This window comes from Athene cunicularia, assembly GCF_003259725.1.
Source record: "Athene cunicularia isolate RWA chromosome 1 unlocalized genomic scaffold, athCun1 chr1_part1, whole genome shotgun sequence".
In the NCBI taxonomy this organism is placed as follows: Eukaryota; Metazoa; Chordata; class Aves; order Strigiformes; family Strigidae; genus Athene; species Athene cunicularia.
Genome location: NW_020799091.1, coordinates 117560285 through 117574739, shown reverse-complemented (window position 1 = coordinate 117574739; position 14455 = coordinate 117560285). Strand labels below are relative to the sequence as shown.

The 14455-nt window shown below is 36.3% G+C and overlaps 1 protein-coding gene across 3 annotated transcripts in view; it reads right to left on the bottom strand.

The window, feature by feature from the left end:
• CBLB (Cbl proto-oncogene B) overlaps positions 1–14455 on the bottom strand; it is a 132159-nt gene that overhangs the window by 49938 nt on the left and 67766 nt on the right. For all 3 annotated transcript variants that reach the window (XM_026852952.1, XM_026852958.1, XM_026852967.1), the window contains exon 4: positions 3365–3521. In XM_026852952.1, the coding sequence (XP_026708753.1) occupies positions 3365–3521 (157 nt within the window). The remainder of the gene's footprint in view (positions 1–3364; positions 3522–14455) is intronic.

Here is a 14455-nt window from a genome sequence, read left to right as displayed (position 1 = left end):
GAGATACAAGAAACTGCCTCTGAATGGTTTGGAGATTTTTTTTTTTTTTTAAATCTATTTGTCTAAAGATCAAGGCAGATGAATATAAGCAACACAACAGAAGAGGCTTGTGTTCTTGCATGTCCTACAAATTCCCTTTAAAAAGATTTCTATGGGCTAGTAAGGCAGAGATAAAACACCTGTATGACACACTTGAGCAGAGTAACCTAACAGTTTTGCTTGAGATTATGATATATTTTTCCCAGGCAAACCCTAACCACTACTTAAACATGAATGAACACCTGCTTTATTTTAAAATTAATACCTCTTCAAATCAGACACAGGAAATAGAACAGTAAGCTTTCAGCACAGAGGCCAGAAGAAACCTCAAGTGTTCAAATTTGCACAAAAGGAGAAAAAAAAATAAAAATCACAATCCTAGATGTAACACTGCATCTTGCTAGCTTCTCTCTGCCCTCTCACCAAAGATGGATGCCAGGATCACATGAAAAATTTTAGTTGCCCTAACTAGAGAAAAAAAAAAGAGTTGACTCTTCCCCTTTCACCACACCAACAGACAATTCCTTCACAAGACCAGAACATTCTTTCTCCTATTGTGTTACTCAAGTGCATGCATGTATATGAAAAAGGGTGATCAAACACTCAGTACTTCAATGTTTCGTTGGACCGTGGTGATGTAAAGGCTTGCTACAGGACATTATAAAATAAAAAAGTTAAAATTAAGTAGCATGCAGATTCCTTGGTGAATAACAACCATGAAGCTTCTAAGTTGACAGTAGACAGTATCTTTCTCAAATGCTTGGACTCTGTACAGAAGATCACACTACTGCTATACCTAAAAGATGATGTGACAGTACAACCGAAAAATCAGGGGGCAAGAATTCATAGTTTTCCTTGGGCACACAAACACAGAGAAATGTTAAATGGGATAAGATTTGTACACTTTCTCTTCTATGGAAATATTTTTACACAAAAGGACAACTTTAATGAACATGTTAAGTGACAGAATGAAGTTCCTTTCCTTCAAAGCATCTACATATTCCGCCGTGCTAACTTTATCTCTGGTCAGAGAACACAAGCTCTTAAAGCTGTGCATGCATACAGTGGGGAGGCAGGGGGAGCAACTTCACTTTTACAGGATTGCCATAAAAAGCAGTCTTCCCTTCTTCTATGAACAAGCATCATTATTAAATGTAGCTTTTCTGTAACACAACCCACAGCTGGCAAAACAGTATTTTGATTACTTACGCAATTGGGATTTTCTCTTCGTGGGTGTATGCACACATAGTTACAGAAGCTGTTTAAAAACTAGAGAAGTAAAATGTAACCTCTGGGAGAGGTTCTCAGACCAAGTTCAGTGCAAGTTCACTTCAACAGTTACGCAGCTATTGCACCAATTGTTAATCTGTTTGACAAAAATTCTCACTGCTTCTTTGTTAAAAGTGAATCCTAACCAGTCTCCTCTCCTTACATGTATCAGCACCACTGATCCCTTTTTTCTAGCACAAGGCATGGTAATGAATCAAACCAACGATGGCCTCACAGAAACCTCAATGCAAACAGATATGCATCAGCTTACAGAACAAGGCAAATAAATCTCACTTGAAGCTTCTGTCCTGAAGTTTAATGCAATCTATCGGACCCACATAGGATCAGAACAAGCTGTTACTTCTCAGATCACTGACTTCTCATTTAATTTTATATTTGATGTACAAATCAAAACAAAACCCCCTCAAACTCGGTTGTTATTCATAAGCAGAATGCTTAGGAGAAAAAAAAAATCTTACAGAAAGGAACCTTAAATACATTTCATAGTGATGATGTTGCAGATAATGGGCCTCAGACATTTTGCAGTCAAGTCCGAGATCAAGATTTCAGCTTTGTTACCAACCTGAACACCATATTAGTTTGCGAAATACTTAATAAAAGGAAAAAACTTTGACAAAGTAGAAACTGATCCTAGTGCTGCAACGTTCACACAGGAATGCTTGATCATATCACACTCCACATAAAGGGCAAAGCTTAGGGGGATTTTGCTAAATCAGCATAAAGTACAATGATCTGTATTCTCCAGTTTATTATTTCATCAAAGACAACCCCCAAAGTTTTGTTCAAACCTGCATAACCTGTGTGCATTTTAATAAGTGACCAATGTTTGTGGTTAAATTAAACAGAGAGATTACTTACTCCATAACATTTTCAACTTTGATACAGTTTTGACTCAGAGTTGAGAAGAGATGATCAAAATCAAAACTCTGTAAACTAAAACCATTAACCACCTCCGGCCAAATCTTAATATCTACTTCACAATGGCACCCTTTCACATAACAGCAAAACCAAGAAAGCTAAACAGAGATTATCACATAAAAACATGGAAGACTGAATATATGGCCCAGGTTTTGACGTAAAATTGATATTCTGAATGTATCTCCAACAGGCTAAAGAATAATCATAGAATCATAGAACCATTAAGGTTGGAAAAGACCTTTAAGATCATTGAGCCCAACCATTAACCTAACATTGCCAAGTCCCCCAATAAACCTTGTCCCTAAGCACTTGATAACTCTTTCTGTGAAGAACTTTTTTCTAATACCCAATGCAACTTGAGGCCATGCACCAGTTTATCACTGTATGGGTAAAGAAAAGAAATTATCAAATAAATGGTTGCATACCTCAAAAATTGCTATATACAAAAAAATATCTAGAATGACAAAATCAGAATCAATACGACTAACATTAATGCAAACCATCACAGCCTTCTATATTGACTAAAATACTTCAAGTACATTCTGTAGAAGGGACACAAGGTTAACAGAGGCACATAACATTCATACAAGCTTATTTTAGATAAACATTACCTATTAGCAATAATATAATTAATGCTATTCCCAAAGATAGTCCCCTACTGTAAATAAATAGCAGAGCATTAATGGCAAAAATATGTTCATAAGAGTTAGGCCTACAATTAACCATAAAAAAAAGAGTTATATGCAACTTTCCTTATGTGTTTGTAGAAACACTTTATATAAGTACAAATATAAAAGCACAGTGAAAACAGAAGTAAAACTTAGGTAAGTACCTGAAGGTCTGAGTTTCTAGAAATGTGTTTAAAGAATAGTGAAAAATAAGTAAGCAAACACAAAGATATTGTAATCATACTAAATATGTGTAGAAATGAAGCGTTGACAGATATTTTCAGTTTTTCAGATGTGTTGATGTCCCAAACATCTCTGAAGGACTAACATTTATTTCTGAATTCTAGCGTCTCAGTTATTTCAGTTTTTTTAAAAAAATCCACCTCCTTGATCCATAGGTACTTGCCTCAGGGCTTCTCATACAAGTATCTAAAATTTTCAAATCTTACCTGAAATAATCTAGTGAAGATATCAAATTCAAAAATTGAAATGTAGTCATTGCAGGTCAAGTCAATAGTAGATTTAAGAGCCATTGCTTCCAAACCAGAGCTTATCTGATGAACTTCATGAAGGCACTGCCTGAACACTTTCCATGGCACTATAGTTCTGTGAGAGGGGTGGGAATAATAAATTTAATAAAACCATGTATTTAATACATCAAAATTGGACTATTAAGAGACTATTAAAAGAAGAGGAACATTAATTTGGTTTCTCTACAGATAAAAAAAAAAGTTTTCTGAAAGCAGCCTAAGCAAATGAAAGAACAGTTTTCCTTCCTTTAAACACTGCCAAACAAGTGTATTTTTTTTAGTACAAAGTGTACTATCTTACAACAAGAAATATTCAAGCTTTCTTAAAAGGACAACAAAAAGAACCCCACAGAAACTGAAATATCCTACCAAGCAGGTGTAGCAACCAACCTCACACCCTCTCAAAGATAAAGAACCAGAGCTCAGTGCCTGGTAGAGAACTCCTTTCTTCACACCTTCTCTTCTCAGAATGATAAGCATCGATTTAGTATCAACTGTGATGATATTTTTTATAGCTAAAGCTCATAAACACTGGTCAGGTAACATAGCAATCAACTAGATACCACTGATACTGGTCCAAGGCCTGTCATAGCCCAGGACAGGTTCATGAATATTAGAAGACACATCTCAGATCTTCACCTTCACACATTCTTGCAGATGGGGAATATTTTCAGACAGTAGTGAATGTGGCAAAAGGTGAGAAATTGAAATAGAAGGAAATTAAAATTATCCTCTCTAATACAAAGCAGTGTTATGTCAAATTCAGTTTCTATCTGCATAGTTAGAGATATCAGAGATAACATAGTTATTTTGCCAGCCAAGCGCTTGTATTTGAAATCTGATGTGAGGCTGATCACTTGGAAGTGCTCCCTTTTATCACTCTCAAAATTATGAGAAATTTTTCAATAATAGAAATTCTTCTCATGTCACTAGGGTCAAATCCAAAGTTTGCAAAGCCGTAACACCTTCTCTTAAAGTAAGTTCTGCCTCACATTGAAAGCAGATTATAGAATATCTTGAAAATATTTTAATTAACTAAAATATAACCAACATATAACTACTAACAAATACGTAGCTCTTTTCAGGACTTAAAATCTCAAACATTCATAGTATTTGTTGTTAATAACTGCTAAAAGGACAGATACAGGCCTCACAAATCAATTATTTATTGCAATTTTTATTAGTTCATATTGCCTTATTTTTGTAAGAGCCAAAATGTTTTACTCCACTTGGTCTATTTTCTTATGCAGAAATGTATATTACTTCATAGTACAGTGCTATGGGGGAAAAAAAAAAAAAAAAGACCAACTGTATTAAGTTGGTTCTGCATAATAGATATGCAGTTAAGCTAAATTAAAACAAGTAGTAATCCGAAGTACAACACTGAAGACACACTCCTGTATTTCTACCGTATCAGGCATTCACTACATTCGTATGTGCAAAGAAATGTACTTGTTACTTAGAAGCTTAAATTGAGAAAGTCATAAATGATAAAATGTGAAGTTTAATAGATCTCAGCAGATACTTTCATCTGTGTATGAAAAACAGGAAACCACAAAGAGCTGAAAAGAGATACCACATCAGATGCCATTTAAGAAAAAATGCACATCGAATTTTGATTATGGTAAAGAGAGAATGAAACATTGCACAAAGTTCAGAGAACGAAGTTGGAAAACGTCAGTGCTTTTGTGGTGTAGAAGCTGTCTTAGTTCAAGAGCCTACTGTTTATTTAGTTCCTGTAACTGTAGCTCTGCAATGTTTTCTGATTCTCTTTGTACACCACCCTAAATGGTTACAGCACTGGGATCATGCTGAAATGGGGTTAGAGAAGGTTTTGGTTTTGGCGTCCGGTTGGTTTTTGGAGGAGGGGGAAGGTGGGGGTCGCAGGGGCAGGTAGGGTTTGTTTGGGGGTTTTGTTTGGTTTGTTGTTTTGTTTTTTTAAACAGGGTTAAGACAATAACCCTAAAGTAAAAACCAACAGAGAATCTATCAGGAAAGATTATAGCCTTACTATATCTTAAGAACTGTTTTTTCATGCCTCACCTGACACAGTTTCACAAAACCATGTTCATTAGATGCGATTAATAAGTAAGTAGGATCTTTTGCTACCTATTCACTAACATGCTGCACCCCCAAAACTTCACCAACAACTGAGAAAACAAACAAAAATCTTTCAGGAGAATATGTTTTTAGAGCTCTGTTGGCTCGTACTTTGGCTAAGGCAGAAACCAGATGTTGGGAAATGAGTAATTAGCTAATGAAATAACATCTAATGTTACTTTGTCAGACTTCTCCAAGAACAAGTGTCTAAAAAGTGGTGGTCTCAATTTGAAATTCACTAAATTCAGCAGATTTCTTTCTGCAGCTTTGTGGAATAGGTATTTTATCTTCTGTATTCTTAAATAAAGGTGAGAACTGGCTTTTGAAACATGGTAACACCTGTTTCTTAGCAGCTGCTTCTATACAGGTCATACTTGTATCATTCCTAAATACTTTGGAAACAACTCCAGCCAGGAATCATTTTTCCTCAGTTTATATATACAAATTGTTGCTCTCTTTTAAGACCTTGCAGACAGCCCACATTCACTCAAACTAAGGGTGTTACAGAGCCTTCGCAAGGTGAAGGATTCTGCAAGACCCTCCCTCTCCTCCTGCTCCTACAGCACTGACATCTGGTGACCTCTCAGGCATGGCATGAAACAGCCTCCTGTGGCAGAGATCCGGAAGGGGGTCACACAGAACCCTTCCCATGCTGATGAGGCGGTGAGAGAGGTTTTCAAAGTTGAGTTTCTGTTTGAATTAACATTTCACTGCTCTTGCTTTTTGTGTCTTTGGGGATATAGAGCCTTTGAAAACACTTTTTCATTATTCAAATCTAAAGAGTTATTTTACTTGTTTGGGGAGGTGGCAGGGGCAGTAGGAGGGGGAAGGGAACAGGACCAATGAAACCAAGGTTGAGATCGGGACTGTCCTAGTTGACAGCATGCTTAGACTGTTGTTTAAAAATATGTGTATTTTTAAACAGGAAAAAAAATACTGCCTTTATAGAAAGAAAAAGTAGGATCCTGTTTGTAATGAAATAACTGCCTGCAGCATTCAGCCCCTGAACCACAGAAGTTTCTTCCTGTAAATATTTTCAGTGATCTTTGTCCTTGTAATATTTGTTGCATCATGCCCTAACGATACCCTGCACTAGAGACTGGCAGCTATTCTGCACATGCCTCATGCTATTAAGCTGACCTGTGGCCACTCGTCTAGTATGAGATGAGTTAGTCAGCTCTGCTACAGCTCATCAGAAAGATGTGATTTGACATCCTGGTAACATTAGTTCTCTACAGAATTAGGTTGAAGTGCAGTGTCCAGTATTTCAGGTATTTAATCTTAGTTACGTAAACTATTCCTTGCAGTAGAACGCACACGACTACAGCTGAGACCATGTTCTAGGGAGTATCTCACATGAGAGGATGGTATTACATAGTGACTGTACTTTCCTCAAGTGTTTAATGCCCAAAGTTAAGAGCCCTACTATATATGCACACATTATGAACAGATACACCCTAGGCTTTTGTAACAGTTTCTCTTTTTATAATATAATTTTTTTAAAAAAATAGACAGTGAAGTAATACAAAAATATCTGATGATATTACACATAAATACAGTTACTGTGCTACGTGTTACTTTATTACAACCTTCAATTAGTTCAAAATCTTCATAGAGATGATTTTAGAAGGAAACAAAAACATGAAGGAAACTGAAATGCACACCTTATATAGCAGAAAAAGGTAATGGAGGACCTCTTACAAGGAAAACCTAATGTCTATGTACCAAACTCTCAGGAGATGATTCATCCATGCAGTGTCTGTGTACTACCTTTCCTCATCATTAAAGCTGAAACAAGCCCATTCCAATTTAAGGAAAGAAAACACACCGTATCTCTCAAATCAACAAAACTATCTGTATCTTCTCATTTACTTTGGGGTTGTCATCTTATTTAAATCCTGTCAAATACCCTTAAATAAGTAATTTCTCCCCCAAGCCTCTCAAAATTATACTTCTCCACAGATCTTCTGCAATAGTAAAATTAGTAAGTGTATTTGAAGAGTGATGAATTAAAAAAGATTTTTGAAAATACTTTTATATAAGATGGTATCTATTTACTATCACTGACACATGTCAAAGGGAAGTGTCACTGTATAATTTCAAATACAGTGTTTCAAACACTACCCACACAATTGCTGTATGTCTAAAAGAGAAAGATTAGTGTCCAGCATGTAATTTTCAAGCCATTTAGCAGAGGAATTTAGGTTCTCCATTCCTTCCTGCCCTGATCATGCATATGAAGGATTTTCTTAAACTCCCTGAATATTTCTGCATGATTAAAAAGCACAAGACATTAAAATAAGCCTGGAGAGGAAGCAAGTATTTTCTGAACCTGCAGACTAGAGCACTTCAGTAGAATCGCAGAGATGCAACTACTCTGGTATGTCATGACACTGCTTCCATTTGAACCAGAGCAGACCACAAGTATGTCTAGGAACATAAACAGGTACCTGTGTAACTTACACATACAATCAACATTTTTGTCTGCAAGAGACTCTCTTAAATGTTGCCAGAAAACATAACATGAAAAGGGCATTACTGTATCCAGAGCAAACTCAAAAAATATTCAAGCGAATACTGACCCAGATAGAAACAACATTCTTTGCAAGTCTGCAGTGAGCAATGTGGATTTTGGTTTATCATCACTGAACAGAGCATTTTCTTAAGACTGCTGCTTCAGTTTTAAGTGAGAGGCCACATGTTTTCATTGCTTCTGAACTTATTAATTAAATAATTAAATGCAGAAGAAATATAGATGAATCTAACATGAGAAAAAGCGAAGGTAAAAGGAGAAAATGAGCCCTATGAAATGGCAATATACCACAAAAAAAATCCATTTCCAATGTTCAACATTAATGGAGTGAGAGCAAGTTAGTGCTTCCTTAAGGGAAGCAGGAAGTCTGTATTTCCTGAAGCATTCCTGAAGGGATACACTTATCTATATATTTCTAACTCTGACCTCTAACCACAAATCCAAAGCACACTCATGCTCCTGCACATCCTTTCATACTTACAACACTGCCTCTTCATCAAGTATCTGTTCTCCTGTCTCATCATCTTATGTGCCAACAACAATCTTATTTTCCCTACCCTTTCTACATGCAGTTTTACCTTATTTTTAGCCACCCAGAACAGTTGTGAAGACCATGTCCTTTTCTGGTTTTTAATCATATCTTGCAAGTTTCCATTAACTAGCTCTTCTCTATATTATCTATCTTGTTCAAACTTGTTTGTGTTGCATTTGTATGAAGAAGATCCAGTGAGATTTGTCTCACTATCACCCAGGGCACAGTACCTTCTGCTTCTATCTCAAGTTTTTAGACAAGGGTATCAGTAAGCCTAATACCCATGCTGCCGATCACCCGAGGGAATGACCATTCTCTAAAAGCCCCATTCCCTGTTTACTTCCTTCTCTTTAAAAGTTCCTGTTGCCAAAACACTGTTCTTGATGGTGATGAACGCTAAGGCACTCAGATCACTGCCTCTTGCTCTTTATCTTTGGCTTCCCTTTATACTTCAGTTCATATTGGATTTGAAGCTGCTTTGGGCCAGGACCATCTCTTCAGTCCATATTTTTACAGTGTTCAGGCAACAGGAGGGCTCTTGTACATTTTCAGCAGCAAGAACAAGAAATCAAATATTAAATGAAGAGGATCAACAAAGTGTTAAAACCTAGCTTATTTGAGGTCTCACATTCTGGCAGCTGAATGTTGTCAAGTTGTGCATTGTGATCTACTTGTTTTACTGCTTGTTCTCTGAACCCAGGCCACAGAGGCTCTGTCTGCTCTTCCTGAGCCAAAAAGCACTGACCACAGCAGAACCACAACTACTCAAATTTAGAATATCAATCTGAAATACCCTGTTTAACTGCTACTGAGAAATCAATAATCACATTTTTTCCCAAATGCCAATAAAAGTAAATACATTTCAGGCCTCAGCTGGGGGAAAAAAAAGAAAAAAAAAGTATCATAGCATTAAAATAGTAATGTGTTTAACCCTAGCAATTAAAGAATTTCTATTTCCTCAGAAACTAAAAGTTGGGGGAAAATCAATTTATATGACAATAACAACAGAAACTCACTCAATTTTCTAAGGTTTCACAATGGAGAGTAAAACCTTAAAAGTTAAAATAAATGGCAGAACTATGGAGAATTGAAAATCTAAAAACATTGACATTTCACTGCTGATTCATTCTGCAACACGAAGAGAGCCACAAATCACAAATTTCCACAGTTAAAGCCCTGCATGATTTCACTATAGCTTTCAAATTCAGAGGCTGGAAAGATCTGTTAGGTCATCTCACCCACTCTCCTTCTCAGTTCAGGATCAGTCCCAGTGGTATTTTGCACATTTTTACTCAGAACAGAAAACTAGTCAAAGATGTGAGGTGCTATTAAAATGAGCAAGGAACCAGGGGAAATTAACATCAAGCGCTATGCAGTGATAAAATGCTGATAATGAAGAAGCTATCAGATTATGTTTTATATGCATATTTACAACCCACTGGGGCTTACTAAAGTATCTGTAAACAAATGTAACTGCTGATTACATGCCTTACAATTTCACAGTTCCATTTAACACTACTGTTTGGCTGTACATTTAACTATCATTTGCTTCAGTGCAAATATAACAGTAAACTATGGGTGAAAATTTACTTCACTAAAACCACTTGCTCCAATAATTGTATTTTAGTAATCGGTATAAATTAAAAAAAAAAAAAAAAAAAAAAATCTTAGGTTAAGAACTTGACTTTGACCGTGGTGTAAAGCTTGTGCCAATTTATTCCTTAGTTCTTTTTTAGCCAGATCCTTTACTTTCTTTAGGAGGCTCTCTTCCTCCTCATAGACTGTGAATATGCCAGGGAACTCCATTTCTCAGCCTACTACAGTCATTCAGCCTCTGGAAGGTTCTCACTCATTCCTGGTTTTTGTCTTCACAAAGCAAATCCAAAATTCTCTCTTCCCTCATCTCCTTGTTAGCTTTTCTCTGTCAGCTTCCTTTACAAAGTCAATACACCAAAACTATCCTGGGCCTTCTAACTGACATTGCTGACCTCCACACCTAACCCCTAATTTGGACACAGGTTCTACTTTGCCCTTGCAGAAAAATCAATTCCTCCACTTCTTTCTTCATCCTACTGCTATTGTCCACATTCTCCTTCCACCTAAATAATCAAAATCTCATCTCCGTCCTTGATTTATGAATCCTCCCTATCCATTCCTAAATCCCACATTATTCTCTCCATATCCTTTCCAAGCATCATCTCACTTCCAAGGTTTTCCATTCTCCTCTGAAACATGATACTGGAAAACCTCCCAATTGTAAAGGCTCTCCTTTTGCACTCTCTGACTATGCAAGGTCTTATGGCCTTCCACTACCAACATATCTGCTGCTCCCACAAGCACCTCCTATACAAGCTCCTCTAGGTACTGACATTATCTAGAAGTCTTGTAGAGGTGTACCAGAAATACAGAAGTTGAGCAGGTATGTGAAGGCTAAGAAATTGTGAAGTTACCTCAACACACTGCTCTGACGGCACCATTCAAATTACTTGCCAAGTTCTACTTCTGTGTTTTCTACAGAAATTCAAAGAACGGCTAGATGTGTGATCATCAGAGACTTGAGACACTTAGCCTAGCCATTTATTTTGCTAATGAGTTTGAAGTCATGTAAATGTACACCTGACTAGCTTTAAACATGAAAAGAATGACTGCATCCTATGATAATTATTATTAACAGGATGAATGAACTTAGTTACAGCTGTCAATTTTGCAGCAAGTGTTCAGACAGACAAATGTAACCAACAAAACCAGAAGCTTCCTGTTCACTGGGGAAAAGCAGTGAAAGAAATCAGATATAGACTGGTTGGGTTTTTTTGAACTACAAACTGGACTCTTGAGAATTGTATTTTTTGAATTTTATTCCTCAGCAAATTATAATATATTGCTTTCTGTAAATGGAAGCGTAGGTCACATTTTCAAAAACTGAAAGCCAAAGAGTCAACTTCAAAACATAAATGGCTATTACCCTCCTTCTTGTTAGTTAGAATATTTCAAATTAAAAAAAGAAATACATTTTAGAAGGAAATCAAGGCTGAAAGCGATTTTATAAAAGCTAGCAATTCATAAGGTTTACAAACAGGAATTATAATGTTATGCTGAAAAGGATAATAAATTAATCTAGTAATTCCAATTCCCTCCTTCGAATCAGGTCAAACAATGCATCGTAATTATTTTTTGTGCTACAGTTTACCTATCAGAAGCCGAGATCCAGCACAACTTATTTTTTTTAGTGCTCTAATATTGAGCAGCATTACTTGGTGACCTCAAAGTAAGGGCTGCTTTTTGCAAACAAGCGAGGAGTCCAGGCTTGCTAGATACAGTCATAGAAGATAAAATATAGTTCCTCCCTGAGCTCCCTTCATTGTATTGCATATCTAAACAGAGCTGGAGGTCCTAGGGATCTATCTTTAGGTGGTCAGGTTAAAAACAGATTTTATCAGTTGTTTACAACACCCAAAATCTTTAGGTAGGCTCTGCATCTAGGAAAGTGATATTAGCATATTTGGAAACTAATTTGTCATAACAGACCCACTGTAAAAGATGTGGCTCACAGGCATACCTGCCATATATTTCTAAATGGATTAGAAAATAATTACTGTTTTAAAAGCTTCAGGTATTTTGTTTAACAAAGAGATTAAACATAATGCCAAATAAACCTTTTTCTCATCTCTTTGACATACATGCTGTTACTTGTATTACAGTTACTCAAGCACAATTAACTAAACCTGAAATAATGGCAAGGCTGCCAAGCATAGATCAACTGTTCACTGCTTAGAAGACAGGTAACTAAACCAGCTTGACTTTATTAGAAAAGAGATGGGAACAGTAATAGCAGTAGTTATTTACCTAGTCTGAAAATAAAGCAGCTGACAGTACAGAACTCAAAACTTCCAGGCTATACTAGATGACCAAGGTTACACATGTAATTAATTGGACATGCCAAAACTGCCTCGATTCTTAGACATTTTTGGTGCATGGATGCTTTAACCAAAAAAATCCTAAAATTAACTCCCTATCAGCGTACATATGGAGGGGGAGGAAGTCAGAGGGTTAGTACCGAGAGTTCATATTTAAAGTTGCATTTTATGAAGATGTTTACCTAAGCAGGAAAAAAGCAAAGCATAAAAAAGACATGGCAAAAGCTCTGCAGCACTGAAAAGGATTAGAAAGAAGCATGCCAGGGGTTGAATCAGGAAAGACAAGAGTCAAGTGTGAACAAGAGAAAGACAAGGGTAGACCTGAGTCATTCAGATGACTGATTCCTCTTACCAACCTTGTTCTGATAAAAATTTATTAACATGTTACAGAATCCTACCATCTGACACTTCAAATACCTATCTATTGTGCCATCTCCCATAGGACACTGGCAGGACCACTGGAAAGAAACATGAAGGGAAGCACTTGAATCTCACATAGAAAGTACTAGTTAGCAGAGAAATACAAAGAGGAACATCATAGTTAATAGGGAAGTTGACGAAACTGGTGAAAATGAAACAACAGAAAGAAACAGCAGCTTGCAGAAGATGAGATCTATAAATCCCAACAACAGAAATGCAATTTGCAAACAAGACAGCTGGTAAAGGTCATTCAAGGACAGAACTCAACAGGAAAAATAGAAGGACCATGAGGAGATTTAAAATTTGAGAGTTGCTAAGCAAAGGGAAGAAAGAAAAGAAAAACACTGAACAAAGATGATCACTAGTCATTTTTTGAAAAATCCTGTTTTTGGTTTGGGTTTTTTTTGAGTGACATGGTTTTTAAAAACCTCATCTGCTAGAGACCCCTGAATACCATGTAAAATAATCTTTCAGATAACTTTATCTGAACTTTTGTAGGCATTTTGATCATCTTCACATTAAAATGAATAACATAAAATGTGGTCAGATTTTGTTCCTTTAACAAAAAGATTGATACAGCAACTTGATCACACTGTAACATTTTGTACGTGGGAAAGAAATTTGTTAGAAGACTGAAGTTACCAAGGAACACTATAATGAAACCAGCAAGCTGGAAGCTAGCTTCAAGACTAGCAAAAACAGGAAGTGAAACTGTTGTAGATTCACACTGAACAAAATTAATTTGCGAAAGTGCCAATCTACTAGACTGGTATTCTAAATAAAGAATGAAAGATTTGTTTTAAAGTGCTGCTCTTGCTCAGAAAACGTAACAGATTGTTGCAAGAATTGTTCTGTGACACGTCACAGTCTACACTGCGCAAGGTATCAGACGTGATAACCATAATGAGTGTTCCATTATACCATAAAATATACAAACCTCTTGCCGCCTCCTTCTTACATCAGTGCACCACTAATAAACATTCCATATGAGGAAGCGATGAAGCCACACATCTTGTATTAGCCTATCTCTGTATAATAAACAAAATTGTTTCCGAGACAAACAAAAAACCCCACACCTGCCTGCTTTTACATTTTCAATGTTGCTCTTGCTATAAGGTTTCAATCACAAGTCACACTTAGCATTCATTTTTGTGACCCATTCTTGAACTGTAAGTTTTCCCCAAACCTTTTGATTGAAACTTCGGAGATATCTCCAGCTATTCTAGCTCTTTCTGTAGCAGAACTTGAAATGAAAACATGAGTTCCTGTGACTATATTATAGGTAGTACAGTTGTAGAAAAAAGTTTCAATAATAAGGGATAAAAACATTATTTTAACTACTTAAAAAACGCTAAATTTTCTCATAGTTAGAAAGTTAAGATGGGATAAGAAAATATACTGTCCATGAGACCAATATCAAGTTTCTAATTCAGACTTTAAGAGTTATAATTTATAGAATACCTATAATATGAATGGACATGATTTGCCATGTACATTATGAAAAAAAATGT